Below are 17,293 nucleotides of genomic sequence, written 5' to 3'. Positions count from 1 at the left end.
CGGCCGATCTTGCTCGACCCGACTTTTGGAAAAGTCGGGTTTCACGAAACGAAACTCGACCCTAAAAAAACAAAAGTCGCTCAACTCTACCAGCTACCAAAAATGCTGTTTTTACGGTATGCTGTGAAATGGACATCTTTTCCCCAGGGACATAAGGCTTCAAACATGGGGACCTAAGGACCAAATCAAGATCCCAGGAGGGAACTGACCACCTGATTGTGGGGCACAGACACTGGTTTGCCCTGACAATCCTTATTACCCATGGGTGAGTGGCCAGAGAGTAGGCAAAGAAAGTGCTTAAGGTCGGGGTCAGACTTGCGAGAAACTTGCATGAGTCTCACATCTCAATATCCGGCACTGCCACCAGTACTTGGGACCGGAGCGCTCAGCTGCATGTATTTCCATGCAGCTGAGCACTCTGGTCCCACGTGCCGGTAGCAGTGCCGGGTATTGAGATGCGAGACTCGTGCGAGTTTCTCGCAAGTCTGACCCCGGCCTAACATCGCTATCTGGACTTTTAAGGTACTGGGTCTAAGCCCCTTATTAAAACCAGCCTGAAGGAAGTCTAAGACGCTTGGGATATCGGGCTTCCCCGCAATAAAGTCAGAACTGCCACTCTAAAAACAGATCTTCTTCCAGATCTTATAATACATTGCAGAAGTAACTGGCTTCCTACTGGCCTGGACTGTGGTTATAACCTGGTCTGACAGCCTCCAAGCTCTCAGGATGTCCTGCTCAGGATCCAAGCTGAAAAATGAAGCCTTTCCGGATCCTGATGGAAGACTGGGCTCTGATGGATGAGGTCTTTACTCCATGGAAGCAGAACCAAGTCTTCTAATGCCATAGTTACCAGCAGCAAAAACCAACTTCTTTTTGGCCAGTACGTGGTGATCAGAAGTACCTTCGCCTGATCCTCCTGTATCTTCTTGAGGATGGCTGGAATGAGTGCTATGGGGGGGGGGGAAGCGTATGACAGGGACCGTCTCCATCTCTGACTTAATGCGTCGACGGCTTCTGGATTGTATGATGAGTTCAGCGAGTATAATCCGTCTGTCTTTGCATTTTTCCTGGTCACGAACAGATCTCTCTGAAGCCTTCCCCAGAGATGACAGAAGTACTGGAACACCTCATTTAGCTCCCATTTCGTTGCCAAACCTTTCGTCTGCTCAGGTAGTCCGCCACAACATTTTGAGACCCTCGAGATGAACTGCTGTCGGACTGTCTTCTATGCCTATGAAAAAAATCTCTTTTGCCAGATCCTGGAGCATTCAATGTCTGGGACCCCCTTGGAGACACAGGAAGGACACCGCCGTCACATTGTCCGACAGAATCTTGACGTGCTGGCCCCTTAACAGTGCTCGATTAAATCTTAGGGCTTCCGACACAGCGTAGAGTTCTCTGTAGTTGGAAGACCTGGAACGCATGTCCGATGGCCATTCTACCTGGAGAATACTTCCTACCAGGTGCGCTCCGCATCGCTACTTGCTGGAGTCCGTGGTAATTACCACCCATGAAGAGGCAATCCAATGAATGCCCACTTTTAGGTTTCCTGGCTGAATCCACCAAAGTAGTGACCTCCTTTCTGCCGGGGATAAGGATATTCTTCTGTCAAGGGTAGACTGTCGTCGATCCCAGGCTGACAGGACCTCTCTCTGCAGGGCTAGATTGAAACTGTGCCCAAAGAACACAGGGGATACAAGCCATCATGAGGCCCAAAACTCTCATTGCGGATCTGATGGAAATGTGACCTTTCAGGAGCTCTCTCATTCTGCTCCTCAACGATTTCTGTTTCTCTACTGGCAAGAAAGATGTTCTGTGACTGGAGTCCAGCAACACCCCTTAGAAAATCTTCCTTCTCTCTGGTTCGAAATCTGATTTCTGTCTTTTTCTGCGCAAAAGGGGAACCAGTCAGGGGCTGTGATCAGAGGCAGCGGATTGCGCACAGCGCCCTTACCCCTTCCTGCTCAGTCCTGCCCGGATTCTCCATTGCACTGCTGTTATTCTGTGCCCCGCGAGATTCAGGGAAGGCACCACCTGTCTTGCCGAATTCCGTGTTCCTTTTTGGAACGCACACCGACCTTTTGCCCCGACGTCTTGCTCTGACGTCACTGGAATTGCGACGGCCTTCTCCACCGCGCAACTTCCGGTAGTAGCGATGACTTGCCGACCGGTATCGGAGCCGAGAGCCTCCCTGTGGGAGGAAGCGGCTCTTCTGAGGAGCCTCGTCCGCTCACTGATCTCTGAGGCTGAGGGACTCCCACCCAGGGAAGTGTCAGTCCCGGATTCCTTGAAAGGGGGAAGGATTGGACAAGCTGCATGATCCCCCTGGGCCCATCCGGTAAGCAAACTTCCCCTTGTGCATTCCTCCATGCAGAGACAGGAAAAACACTGAGGGAATTGGGGTGGGGAGGGGCCTTTTATCCTCTTGTGTGCTTTCCTGTCCCTGTCAGGAGGAGGAAAACCTCCATGGTGCTGTCAGGAGGAACGTCCTGGAAAAGAACAATTTTACTTTCATCAGTCCATAAAATGTTTCTCCATTTCTCGTTAGGCCAATTGATGTGTTCTTTGGCAAACTGTATCCGCTTCAGTACATGTCTTTTTTTTTTTTTTTTTAACAGTGGGACTTCGCAGAAACTTCTTGCTAAGATATTAGCTTCACTCAGGCGTCTTCTGTCACAGTGCTCACAGGTAACATGAGACTGTCTGTGATCATCCGGGAGTTGATCATTGGCTGAGTCTTTGCCTCCTGGCTTTTCTTCCGTTTCCTTTCACGTCTCTCTGGTTTGGCTTTCCATTTTAAAGCACTGGAGATCATTTTAGCTGAATGGCCTATTATTGCACTTTTTCATAAATTTAACCCTCTGCAATCAACTTTTTAATCAAAGTATGCTGTTCTTCTGAGCAGTCCCATATTTCTTTGGCTTTCAAACAGAAATACATGTACAGTGCTGTGCAAATTAATTGGGACAAAGCATTTTTTTAAAGTAAAATCGTAAGTTGGCTACCAGTCAGTGATTCAAACCAGTTTTAACTGCTTTGAGCTGGTGTGAATGCCAGTTCAAAGCAGTTAAAACTGGTTTGAATCACTGACTGGTAACCAACTTACGATTTTACTTTAAAAAATGCTTTGTCCCAATTAATTTTCACAGCACTGTACAACATGTCCTGGCTTGACCCTTAAATAAGGAAGAAAAGGGGGAAATAGGGGAAGGGGAGTTTTTAATAAAATTGTCCTTTATTATAAATCATAAATTAAAATATTAAATTTAAATGAAATTATCATACATCATAAGATGTACATTGGATCATAGTATTTATTTTATAAGCACCACTATGATCACTAGTTCCCAAGTGACTGTCTCAGAATTATGATATGATATCCCAGCCACTGATCCTAGAATAATAGGCTGGGTTTCAATTTAATATGGACATTAAGAAGATCCAATGGCTTGATGTTGGATTGCCATCATTGATGTCACACCCTAAACGTTCCCGTTATTGTATTAAATTCAGAGGCTTGTATTATGCAGCACTTGGATAATTATTATTATGTATTACCTGCAGATACATAATTGTGGCACTGTAAAGCTGTGGGCAGAGAAGTACATCTGTGTCGGCTGGGGGTATCATCGGCACTGCAACTCAAACCACTCTGCTAGTTGCACAACTGCAAACTAAAGAAGATAGGCAATTGTGCCGCCGTCTGGCAATAGTGTAGTAAGTATGAATGCCGGTGATCTCCGATCCACCTGTCGGTGTTAACTACGGGGATCGTCTGCGCTGCAATTAAGACCACTCTTCTTCACGTCTCGTGTCAGGAGACCATGTGAGGATTGATATCAGCCCGCCAGTCCCCAAATCTCATTACCCGTGTCTCAATCAGAGATCTGACGGGGAGTAGCGTGGCGGTGGATATACGAATAGTGCCTTCATTAGTCTGAGATAATATTCTACTTGGGATGAAGTCACTGACGTGCATTTCGCCCGGGTGGCCAGCTTTCTCTAAGGGCGGCGCTCATAGCAATACGGCAGTGACAATCATAGATATCTACCGGAGACCTATGGTAGTCATGCCAACCCATCGGTGACCCGCAATCACGTGACGGGGGTCACCGATAGGCGGATTTCCGGCTCGCTTGCCGAAAGTGCGTGTTAAATGCCGCTGTCAAGAGTTTGACAGCGGCATTTAACGGGTTAATAGCCGAGGGTGGATCGCAATTCCAACCGCGGCTGTTCTGGGCACATGTCAGCTGTTCAAAACAGCTGACATGTGCTGGAAAAGAAGTGGGCTCACATCAAAAGGTTGTCTGACATTGGCGTATTATTATGCCCAATGTCGGAAAGGGGTTAAGGACCAGGCAGATGTGCGGCAGCTTTGCACAACTCAGAGCCTGTGAGCACAAGCCTGGATTATAATGCAAAAATTATTGTGTTCTCTCATTTCCAGATGGACAATTATAAGGATCTGTTGCAACTAAGACCGTTCTTTCTATTTCAACGGTAGCACCCTCTGGTCTGGGTGTCAGCTAATTTGCCAACAGATCACAAGTTGGATTCATTTGATATATGTTCTATAGGAGCGTATAAAATCATGGGTATTCATCGTGTATATAGTCCAGCCTGATGAAGGGGCTAGACCGTCTCCGAAACACGAAGCAACGATGAAAGCTTTTATACAATGACCCCAGTGGTACATCACCTCATCATCCATGGCAGCACTGAACCAAACCCCGATTTTTCTCCCTTCCTTGGATTTCTGCCTGGATGTCAGAGTCCAGCAGGTGGAGCAACAGAAAATCAGAATCACCTCATTATTCCTCAGCGCTGTGCCTGCTCTGACACAACAGGCTCAGGTAAAAAGACAACACAAACTCTGTTTTTTCTTACTACGATCTGCGCAAGGTACGCTTTCCTTTCTCTATCATGTACTCAGATGGACACTTCTATTATTTTTGCACCACCTCAGTTCTCTGCCCGTCATACATGTGACACTTACTGCGCAGGACAGAGTATTTTAGCTTTTTTGAATCTGACACTTGGAAACATTAAGAAACACTGAAATACACCAGTTTATAGAAGCATTTTTTAATTGACTCACCTTTCCAAAATATAGTATAAAAAACAAACAAAAAATTCTTTACAATTTGTCCTTCAGGTCACGTCTGCTTCATTGGCGCAGGGATATTGGCAGAGGCTTGCTCCAGGAATGCCAGAGGCCCTTGTGGCATTTCGCTTGGCTTCTTAGGCGGACCATTAATCTCCTCTAGGACTTGCTGCCAGCTCCGTAGCTTAGCCAGGTGCTTCTGAATGAGCGCTTCCTTCCTCTGCAGCTCGCTCCTCAGTTCTGTCACATCCTATCAGGAGCAAATGTAGAAAAAAAAAAGGCAATTTATATTGTAGCAAGGGTTTGATGATGGCAAACAGCAAACAATGCTTCCTGGCAGGAGGAGGTTTGCTGTTATGTCTACCAGGGCTGTGGAGTCGGAGTCGTAGTCGGTGCTCATTTTGTTGGAGTCGGTATAAAATGGACCGACTCCTAAAATATATAATAAATTGGGTACAGTAGTTCAATGCAGAATGTGCTGAATATTTTTTCATAGGAATTTGGGAAAGTTATGAAATGACCTATAAATGGCTGTTCTATTCCTGATCTAAGGCTACATTCACACACAGCGTTTTTCCAGCGTTTTTTGAGGATACGTTTTTCAGATGCAAAAGCAGATCAGCTTTTTAAAAAAACCGCATCACGAGCTCATAGATAATGTTTTCAATAGCAAAAGTAGATTAGAAATCTGCTCTATATATCCATTTATCCATATCACATCTGTACCAAAAAGAATGAACGCTGGATAGCACACAGACTACACTCCTTTTTTTAGCACCAGTCAGGTACATCTCATAGCTGCCCAAAAGGACGCCCAGGACAGGCATTGCTCGTCTTCAGTAACATCAACTGATAGTTGGAATAAATAGACTGCATTCATCACATCTTCTTAAGATGCAGGCTTTATTTTCAAGTGTAGGGGTGTGAAGTATGAGGTTCTGCAGCAGCTGAGGTGTGCAGTATGAAATTCTGCGAAACAGTATGAGATTCTGCCTCCCCCGCTAGGTTTGATCCTGGCTACGCCCATAGTGTGAATGAAGCCTGAGGGTCTAGGGTTTATCTTAGCCGAGATAAGTCATAGTGTGTGTGTTTATATTATATATACACACACACACACACACACACACACACACAGTACAGGCCAAACGTTTGGACACACCTTCTCAATCAAAGCGTTTTCTTTATTTTCATGACTATGAAAATTGTAGATTCACTCTGAAGGCATCAAAACTATGAATTAACACATGTGGAATTATATAATTAACAAAAGAGTGTGAAACTACTGAAAATACTGTATGTCTTATTTTCTAGGTTCTTCAAAGTAGCCACCTTTTGCTTTGATTTCTGCTTTGCACACTCTTGGCATTCTCTTGATGAGCTACAAGAGGTAGTTACTGGAAAAGGTTTTCACTTCCCAGGTGTGCCCTGTCAGGTTTAATAAGTTGGATTTCTTGCCTTATAAATGAGGTTGGGACCATCAGTTGTGTTGTGCAGAAGTCTGGTGGCTACACAGCTGATAGTCCTACTGAATAGACTGCTAGAATTTGTATTATGGCAAGAAAAAAGCAGCTAAGTAAAGAAAAAGGAGTGGCCATCATTACTTTAAGAAATGAAGGTTAGCCAGTCCGAAAAATTGGGAAAACTTTGAAAGTGTCCCCAAGTGCATTGGCAAAAACCATTAAGCGCTACAAAGAAACTGGCTCACATGAGGACCGCCCCAGGAAAGGAAGACCAAGAGTCACCTCTGCTGCGGAGGATAAGTTCATCCGAGTCACCAGCCTCAGAAATCGCAGGTTAACAGCAGCTCAGATTAGAGACCAGGTCAATGCCACACAGAGTTCTAGCAGCAGACATCTCTACAACAATTGTTAAGAGACTTTGTGCAGCAGGCCTTCATGGTAAAATAGCTGCTAGGAAACCACTGCTAAGGACAGGGAACAAGCAGAAGAGACTTGTTTGGGCTAGAGAACACAAGGAATGGACATTAGACCAGTGGAAATCTGTGCTTTGGTCTGATGAGTCCAAATTTTAGATCTTTGGTTCCAACCACCGTGTCTTTGTGCGACGCAGAAAAGGTGAACGGATGGACTCTACATGCCTGGTTCCCACCGTGAAGCATGGAGGAGGAGGTGTGATGGTGCTTTGCTGGTGACACTCTTGGGGATTTATTCAAAATTGAAGGCATACTGAACCAGCATGGCTACCACAGCATCTTGCAGCGGCATGCTATTCCATCCAGTTTGTGTTTAGTTGGACCATCATTTATTTTTCAACAGGACAACGGCCTCAAACACACCTCCAGGCTGTGTAAGGGCTATTTGACCAAGAAGGAGAGTGATGGGGTGCTACGCCAGATGACCTGGCCTCCACAGTCACCAGACCTGAACCCAATTGAGATGGTTTGGGGTGAGTGAAGGCAAAAGGGCCTACAAGTGCTAAGCATCTCTGGGAACTCCTTCAAGACTGTTGGAAGACCATTTCTGGTGACTACCACTTGAAGCTCATCAAGAGAATGCCAAGAGTGTGCAAAGCAGTAATCAAAGCAAAAGGTGGCTACTTTGAAGAATCTAGAATATAAGACATATTTTCAGTTCTTTCACACTTTATATAATTCCACATGTGTTAATTCATTGTTTTGATGCCTTCAGAATGAATCTACAATTTTCATAGTCATGAAAAGAAAACTCTGAATGAGGTGGTGTGTCCAAACGTTGGTCTGTACCGTATACATGTACATGTATACAGTGTATTACATATTTACAATTTATTACAGTTTTTTGTGTTCTAAAGTTGTATTCCAATAAATATTATGTTCTAAATATCTTGATTATTGGATCATAGAAATGATTAAATGTCTGATGTTCACATTGTACTACAATAAATTTTTCACTTAAATATAAGCAATATATGTGGGAGTCGGAGTCGTGGAGTCGGTGTAAGGGAAATTGAGGAGTCGGAGTCGGTGTAAGGGAAATTGAGGAGTCAGAGTCGCAGGTTTGGCTTACCGACTCCATAGCCCTGATGTCTACTATGGTTATATTTAAAGGGGTTTTCTAGGATCTAAAATACATGGCTACTTTCTTCTAGAAAGTGTCATATCTGTCAGCCAGGAATGTCTGGTACTGCAGCTCAGCTTCGTGGAAATTAACGTGGACAGCTGTTTCTGGAATAAAGCAGCCATGGTTTTCTAATCCTTCTGGACAATCCCTGTAGGATATCTCCATGAATAGCAGATTTGCATTTGATTCTTCTGCATCTTATCAGTATGTAACATGAGCTGTTTTGCTGGGAAATTGAAACAGATTTCAGACTATGCGTTGCAGAAAGTGAAATCTACAATTCCACAACACGGATTAACGCGTCAATTTCTGCACAAAAATGATCAGCAACGTACAGTTTGGTCCATATATATTTGGACAGAGACAACATTTTTCCAATTTTGGTTCTAGACATTACCACAATGAATTTTAAACAAAACAATTCAGCTGCAGTTGAAGTTCAGACTTTCAGCTTTCATTTGAGGGTATCCACATTAAATTTGGATGAAGGGTTTAGGAGTTTCAGCTCCTTAACATGTGCCACCCTGTTTTTAAAGGGACCAAAAGTAATTGGACAATTGACTCCAAGGCTATTTCATGGACATTTGTGGGCAATCCCTTCATTATGTCATTCTCAATTAAGCAGATAAAAGGCCTGGAGTTGATTTGAGGTGTGGTGCTTGCATTTAGGATGTTTTGCTGTGAAGGAAACATGCGTCAAAGGAGCTCTCCATGCAGGTGAAACAAGCCATCCTTAAGCTGCAAAAACAGAAGAAACCCATCGAGAAATTGCTACAACATTAGGAGTGGCAAAATCTACAGTTTGGTACATCCTGAGAAAGAAAGCACTGGTGAACTCATCAATGCAAAAAGACCTGGGTGCCCACGGAAGACAACAGTGGTGGATGATCGCAGAATAGTCTCTATAGTGAAGAGAAACCCCTTCACAACGGCCAACCAAGTGACCGACACTCTCCAGGAGGTAGGCGTATCAATATCCAAATCTACCATAAAGAGAAGACTGCATGAAAGTAAATACAGAGGGTTCACTGCATGGTGCAAGCCACTCATAAGCATCAAGGATAAAAAGGCTAGACTGGACTTTGCTAAAAAACATCTAAAAAAGCCAGCACAGTTCTGGAAGAACATTCTTTGGATAGATGAAACCAAGATCAACCTCTACCAGAATGATGGAAAGAGAAAAGTATGGCGAAGGCGTGGTACAGCTCATGATCCAAAGCATACCACATCATCTGTAAAACACGGCGGAGGCAGTGTGATGGCTTGGGCATGCATGGCTGCCAGTGGCACTGGGTCACTAGTGTTTATTGATGATGTGACACAGGACAGAAGCAGCCGAATGAATTCTGAGGTATTCAGAGCCATACTGTGTGCTCAGATCCAGCCAAATGCAGCCAAACTGATTGGTCGTCGTTTCATACTACAGATGGACAATGACCCAAAACATAAAGCCAAAGCAACCCAGGAGTTTATTAAAGCAAAGAAGTGGAATATTCTTGAATGGCCAAGTCAGTCACCTGATCTCAACCCAATTGAGCATGCATTTCACTTGTTAAAGACTAAACTTCAGACAGAAAGGCCCACAAACAAACAGCAACTGAAAACCACCGCAGTGAAGGCCTGGCAGAGCCTCAAAAAGGAGGAAACACAGCGTCTGGTGATGTCCATGAGTTCAAGACTTCAGGCAGTCATTGCCAACAAAGCGTTTTCAACCAAGTACTAGAAATGAACATTTTATTTACAATTATTTAATCTGTCCAATTACTTTTGGTCCCTTTAAAAACAGGGTGGCACATGTTAAGGAGCTGAAACTCCTAAACCCTTCATCCAATTTTAATGTGGATACCCTCAAATGAAAGCTGAAAGTCTGAACTTCAACTGCATCTGAATTGTTTTGTTTAAAATTCATTGTGGTAATGTCTAGAACCAAAATTAGAAAAATGTTGTCTCTGTCCAAATATATATGGACCTAACTGTATAAATGAGATTTATCATGTCAGTTAGCTGGTACTGTATTACTTTCTGGATTTCCACATGCAAATCCACACGGGACATCAGCCCCAAACATGCAAAGTGTGGACATAACCTTTAGTTCCCCCACAGCGCTCCATCAGCCTTACAATGGATACTATTGCCACCTGAGCGACCATGTTGTCTTACAGTAAGGTCTGTTAGGGTACACAGGTAGATAGATAACCCTCCAGGTAAAGTGATATACGGTTTTATTTCTTGGGCAGGGCTGGATGGGGCCGCACATGTCTTATATAGCGTGTTATGCCTGTAAGGCTAAGTGCACACGTACCGGAACTCTCGCGGAAATTACCGCGAGAATTCTGGAATTCCAGTCCGCGGGAAAATCGCATTTTAAATTCCCGCGATTTTCCCGCGGAAAAACTAGCATTTTGCAAGCGTAATTAGCTTGCAAAATGCTAGCGTTCTCCAAGCGATCTGTAGCATCGCTTGGAGAACTGATTGACAGGTTGTCACACTCATCAAACATAGTGTTTGACAAGTGTGACCAACTTTTTACTACTGAGGCCGCCTATGCAGCATCAGTAGTAAAAGATAAAATGTAAAAAAAAAATAAAAAATGGTGTTATTCTTACCCTCCGACGTCCCGCGCATCCGTTCCCAGTAATCCTTTGCGAAAATGCCCGCGATGACGTCAGTTCTCGCGGGATCGCGACGTCTCGCGGTAATTCGCGATGACGTCGCGCGAATGACCGCGAGACTTCGCGATCCCGCGAGAACGGACGCCATCATGGGCATTTTCGCAAAGGATTACTGGGAACGAGAGCGTGAAGAGAAGCGGGAAGACTGCGCGGGACGCCGGAAGGTAAGAATAACAATATTTTTTATTTTTAAATTCTATTTTTTACAGGACAGTCTCCTCTCCTCCGGACCGTGGGTACCATCCGCAAATGCTCTGCTTACTTTCCGAAAGGTGTGCACAGCCACATGCGGAATGTAAACGGAACAATGCATTCCTATGGGTGCGGGATCGCCGCGATTCCGCAAATTAATGAGCATGCTGCGGTTTTTACCACAAAGCGATTCCGCCGCGGTAAAAACCGCAGCATTAGTACAGCATTGCGGAATCCCATAGGAATGCATGGGATGCTTATTTTTCGCGTTTTCGCGGCAAAATCGCGCGGTTAAAACCGCCACGGAAACGCGAAAAAAACGCCACGTGTGAACTCAGACTTAGTGGCACAACTCCCTTATTGCAGCCCTGTACATACAAGTGTGGCGGTGAATGGGGCTGCAGCTTTGGCCCTTTCATAGCACTAATCAGTACGGGCCCTAAGGACAGGTCATGAATGTTTAAAGGGAATCTGTCAGCAGAGAATGACTATTCTGATGTGGCAAACAGTCCCGTGCAGTTTCCCACCATCTTCACCCCCTCTATTTTGATTGACAGCTCTGGCTTTATAAAGTCAGTAAAAGGGCGCTGATAAAAGTGAAAACAAGTATGTGAAAAGGTGCACTGAACTGTTTGGCCACACCAATGGTGCACCAAGCGCCTGTTCATGGTTGGAACAGTCTTCAGCGCCAACAGTCTCTTTTTGAGCAATCATTCAGATGGCAGACATTCCAGCCGCCTCTCTCATACACAAGAGGCGCGCGTCCCGCGTTTTCTATGAGGGAGCCATCGCCTGGCACGTCTGGCTGCAGATTATCTCAGGGAGACAATGCGATCGGCAGGCCAAAAATCAGACCTTCCATTTCATTATGCCCCCCCCAACAAACTGTCAGAGGAATTCCAGACACAGACTGTGGGACAATCCTGGAGATATCAGTGGGCTCAGCTGACATTAATCAAATGTGTATGGGGTTTAAGTCCTGGAGACCTCTTTGAGATAAGCCAGTTTGCTATGGAGACATCATCCTTAGGAGTAGTGAGGAGATGACATGGTCCTCACAGTAGGATATTCACCTCCTTAATAACCTGCTCCGGCTTCTGGACAGACAGCTGCAATCTCTTCTGTAGGAAGAAACATTCTGTTTGTCTGGCCACATCCAGGAACTTCTGAATACACTGTTCAACACCTGAGGAGGAGAGAAGAAGACCGGGAACGTTTCAGACTGGTGCTACCACATAACAGACGCAGCATGGACCCCTGGGCTGGGGCTGTAGACAGACATTTGCAGTAAAGCGCTTTCAAAACATTTCAGCAGTAAGGGGACCGTCTGCTACGTCTCTGTGCCTATCTGGAATAACGGACACTTTCAGAAAAAAAAAAAAAAAAGTATAAATGGAGCTCACATGAGTTTATGGTGATTTATCTAAACTCTCTCACAAATGCAGTCACATTTCCACGCTCCTGGCATTTATTCCCTCCTTGTATTACGTCCAGTACGCTGTAATCTCCCCACCATCGAGTACAGGCCGTCACACATCATAAACCTCTCATTTCCACTGATCCCACATCTCTCCTCAGCCTCCATGTCTCTTAATGGATTGTGTTTCTCAAGCTGGGCAGCAGACTGAACAGTTTCAGTACCGGAGCTGTGTTATGTGAGTAATTACTTTTTAACTATAAGAAATGTCTGTGTGGTGGAAGAGGAATCATTGGATCTGTAGTTCTTCACATACAGTGAGGGAAAAAAAGTATTTAGTCAGCCACCAATTGTGCAAGTTCTCCCACTTAAAAAGATGAGAGAGGCCTGTAATTGACATCATAGGTAGACCACAACTATGAGAGTCAAAATGAGAAAACAAATCCAATTACGATTTCAGTAAGTCTTCACAAGGTTGGCGACACTGTTGGTGGTATGTTGGCCCATTCCTCCATGCAGATCTCCTCTAGAGCAGTGATGTTTTGGGCCTGTTGCTTGGCAACACAGACTTTCAAATCCCTCCAAAAGTTTTCTATGAGGTTGAGACCTGGATACTGACTAGGTCACTCCAGGACCTTCATGTGCTTCTTACGAAGCCACACCTTCGTTGCCCTGGTGGTGTGTGTTGGGATCATTATGCTGAAAGACCCATCCACGTTTCATCTGCAATGCCCTTGCTGATGGTAGGAGATTTGCACTCAAAGTCTCACGATACATGGGCCCCATTCATTCTTTCGTGTACACGGATCAGTCGTCCTGGTCCCTTGGCAGAGAAACAGCCCCAAAGCATGATGTTGCCATCCCCATGCTTCACAGTAGGTATGGTGTTCTTAGAATGCGGAGTTGCATACAGTCTCCTCCAAACACGACGAGTTTTGTTTCTACCAAACAGTTCTACTTTGGTTTCATCAGACCATATGACATTCTCCCAATACTCTTCTGGATAAACCAAATGCTCTTTAACAAACTTCAGACGGCCCCGGACATGTACTGGCTTAAGCAGGGGGACACGTCTGGCACTGGAGGATCTCAGTCCCTGGCGGTATAGTGCGTTACTGAAAGTAGCCTTTGTTACGGCAGTCCCATTTCTATGCAGGTCATTCACTAGGTCCCCCCTTGTGGTTCTGGGTTTTTGCTCACCGTTCTTGTGATCATTTTGACCCCATGGTGTGACATCTTGCGTGGAGCCCCAGATCGAGGGAGATCATCAGTGGTCTTTTATGACTTCCATTTTCTTATTATTGCTCCCACAGTTAATTTCATCACACCAAGCTGCTTGCCTATTGCAGATTCAGTCTTCCCAGCCTGGTGCAGGGCTACAATTGTGTTTCTGGTGTCCTTCGACAGCTCTTTGGTCTTCACCATAGTGGAGTTTGGAGTGTGACTGTTTGAGGTTGTGGACAGGTGACTTTTATACTGATAAGTTCAAACAGGTGCCATTACTACAGGTAATGAGTTGAGGACAGAGGAGCCTCTTAAAGAAGAAGTTACAGGTCTATGAGAGCCAGAAATCTTGCATGTTTTTAGATGACCAAATACTTATTTTCCTCCTTAATTTGAAAAATAATTCTTGCCAAATCAGACAAAGTGATTTTCTGGATTTGTTTTCTCATTTTGACTCTCATAGTTGTGGTCTACCTATTATGTCAATTACAGGCCTCTCATCATTTTAAGTGGGAGAACTTGAACAATTGGTGGCTGACTAAATACTTTTTTCCCCACTATGTAATTTAGACAACAAAAGCCAAAGCAGCATCAAAAAAGGTAATAATGAGTAATAACGACCTCTGAGCCATGGTGCCATCACCTGGTTTGTATGGAGAGCTATTTGGATAAATTTGGTAAAAGAAGTAAAATCCCTATAAACGACAGAGACTCAGCATCTCGGCGTATGTTACCTGTGCCGATCTCCTCCTGGTCTGTGCCGTTCACATAGTCCTGGCTCACGAGAGAAGCAAAGCAAGCCTGTAATAGAGAGGAAAACGAATTACATCTACAATGGATTATACCATTTCTGAGGCGGCCATGTTACAGCGTTGCCCCGACTAGAAGTCCTTCTCTGTGGAGCAAGTGTGAGTGACAGCTGCCATCTCCAACAAGCTGCGGAAAACCATGAAACTGACAGTGGGCAGGAACATGGCTGCCCTGCAAGCACCCAGAAGAGGACGGGACATGTCTGATCTCCATGCACGGCCGGGCAGTCAGGGAAGGATTGGGGTGAAACACCCCTAAAGTAGAAACATTGTAGTAAGGGATGCTGTGTATAGCTCAGGGCGCACAGACCAGACGTTGTCCCAATGCGCCGAGTACTGGAAACACTAACAATTTCTTCCGTATTTCAGTGATTTCCAGCTGTTACAAAACTACAACTCCCAGCACGCCCTAACACATTATTAATATACATTTATATAGCACCATTTATTCCAAGGCACTTTACATGTGAAATGAGAAATATAGACAAGTATAATAAACATTTGTAAGACAAGGGACACACAAGTACATAAGGAGAGGGGACCCTGCCCGCGATGGCTCACAGTCTACAGGGATGGGTGAGGATACAGTAGGAGAGGGTAGAGCAGGTCGTGCTGGTTGTGTGTCGGAACAGGTGGTTCTTCAGGTTCTTCTTGAAGGTTTCCGTTGTTGGTGAGAGTCTGATGTGTTGCGGCAGAGCGTTACAGAGTATGGGGGAAGCACAGGAGAAGTCTTGTATGTGGTTGTGTTGGGAAAAAGATACCGGGGGAGTAGAGGAGGAGATCTTGAGATGATCGAAGGTTGCGTGCGATTAGGTACCGGGAGACCATGTGACAGATGTATGGGGGAGACAGGTTGTGGGTGGCTTTGTATGTTATGGTTAGGGTTTTGAACTGGAGCCTCTGGGCAATAGGAAGCTATTGAAGGGCCTGGCATAGGGGGGAGGCTGGGGAATAACGGGGAGACAGGTGGATTAGTCGGGCAGCAGAGTGCAGGATGGATTGGAGTGGTGCCAGAGTGCTGGAGGGGAGGCCAGAGAGTAGGGGGTTGCAGTAGTCGAGGCAGGAGATAAGGGCATGCACTAGTGTTTTTGTGGTTTCATGGTTGAGGAATGCGCGGATCCGGGAAATAATTGAGTTTGAGGCGGCATGAGGAGGTAAGGGCTTAGATATGTGGTTTGAAAGAGAGGGCAGAGTTGAGGAAGACCCCAAGGCACAGAGCATGCGGGACTGGGGAAAGCGAGCAGCCATTGACAATGATGGATAGGTCTGGTGTAGGAGTAGAGTGAGATGGGGGAAAGATGATGAATTCTGTTTTGTCCATGTTCACTTTGAGAAAGCGAGCAGAAAAGAAGGCTGAAACAGCAGACAGACATTGTGGGATTTTGGTCAGTAAGGAGGTGAGGTCAGGTCAGGTCCAGATAGGTAGATCTGCGTGTCATTGGCGTACAGGTGATACTGCAAACCGTGGGATTCTATGAGCTGTCCCAGGCTGAAGGTGTAGATGGAGAAGAGTAGGGGTCCTAGAACTGAGCCTTGAACACCAACAGACAGGGGGCGCGTTGAGGAGGTGGTGTGTGAGAGGGAGACACTAAATGTTCGGTCTGTTAGGTATGATGAGATCCAGGATAGGGCCAAGCCTGTGATGCCAAGAGATTAGAGAATTTGTAGCAGGAGAGAGTGGTCCACGGTGTCAAAGGAGAAAGACAGGTCCGGGAGAAGGAGGACAGAGTAGTGTCGCTTGCTCTTGGCGGTTAGTAGGTCCTTGGTGACTTTAGTTAGGGCAGTTTCAGTTGAGTGATGTGGTCGGAAGCCAGATTGTAACCGATCACATAGGGAACAGGAGGAGAGGTGGGAGGACAGTTCAAGATATACATGCTGTTCCAGTAGTTTTGAGGCATAAGGGAGAAGAGATATCGGGCGATAGTTAGACACAGAGGATGGGTCGAGGGAGGGCTTTTTGAGGATGGGTGTGATTGAGGCATGTTTAAAGGATAATAATCTTTATTTTTATATAGCGCTAACATATTACGCAGCGCTTTACAGTTTGTACACATTAAGAGGGAAAGACACCATTTGTAAGTGAAAGGTTGAAGAGGTGTGTTAGAGTTGGGATGAAGACTGTGGCAAGGTTAGGGATGAGGTGGGACGGGAGTGGGTCAAGCGTACAAGTGGTGAGGTGTGATCTTGACCAGGGGCGGACACTGACAGCTTGGGGCCCCTGTGCAAGAAATGTGTCTGGGCCCCCCTCCTTTTATGGCGTCAAAGCTACGTGTGTATATAGCCACACACACATACATGTATATATATTACATAATCTCCTTTATTATGTATATTGCTGTCCCTTACAGTGTGCCCTCTCGTTATGTACAGTACGGTCCCTTCCATATTGGATTATATAGAGCCCTGTTTTTTATTACTTACCGTCCTGTCTTGTTAGCTGTATAATGCAATGATGGCTGATGGAGCATGGGAAAGCTTCTTTTCTAATGGAGGAGCTGATGGACTGGTAGCCTGGTCACCGGCTCCTCGATCAGCAGTCATTTTATATCTAAAAAGAGAGGGGACTATGTAATAAAAGAGGGCAAGAATACACTATGTAAGAGACAGCACTGTACATAACAGCAGAGGAAGGTATATAATAAGGGACGGCACCATATATAACTAGAGAGGATGGTACGTAATAAGGGACGGTGTTATACATAATAAAAGAGGAAACTATGTAACTAAGGATGATGTTATACAGAATTAGTGAGTACACTATATAATTAGGGACTGTGTTAGACATAGTAAGTAATAATAATAATGTCTTCCTCCAC

General features: G+C 45.1%; 1 protein-coding gene across 1 annotated transcript; it reads right to left on the bottom strand.

The window, feature by feature from the left end:
- Positions 1–5,069: 5,069 nt before the first annotated feature.
- Positions 5,070–14,531, bottom strand: LOC141088380 (mediator of RNA polymerase II transcription subunit 28-like). The gene is made up of 4 exons (XM_073574395.1): positions 14,514–14,531; positions 14,403–14,469; positions 12,101–12,213; positions 5,070–5,354 (listed from the first exon to the last, which is right to left on the bottom strand). Exons 1-4 carry the CDS (start codon positions 14,529–14,531, stop codon positions 5,157–5,159), a joined length of 396 nt encoding a protein of 131 aa, XP_073430496.1. The 3' UTR covers positions 5,070–5,156.
- Between the last annotated feature and the right edge of the window lie 2,762 nt (positions 14,532–17,293).

The sequence above is a fragment of the Dendrobates tinctorius genome, unplaced genomic scaffold, assembly GCF_039654945.1.
Source record: "Dendrobates tinctorius isolate UK_male_01 unplaced genomic scaffold, ASM3965494v1 ptg000039l, whole genome shotgun sequence".
Classification (NCBI taxonomy): Eukaryota; Metazoa; Chordata; class Amphibia; order Anura; family Dendrobatidae; genus Dendrobates; species Dendrobates tinctorius.
The sequence above is the reverse complement of the archived record's forward strand: the minus strand, read 5'-3'. Positions and strand labels throughout refer to the sequence as shown.

Coding starts and splice junctions, on each gene's coding strand:
- LOC141088380 (XM_073574395.1), bottom strand. Junction 12,214..14,402: donor CCAGGAGGAGATCGGCACAG/GTAACATACGCC, acceptor TCTCCTCCTCAG/GTGTTGAACAGTGTATTCAG. Junction 5,355..12,100: donor CGGAGCAGGTTATTAAGGAG/GTGAATATCCTA, acceptor TGCTCCTGATAG/GATGTGACAGAACTGAGGAG.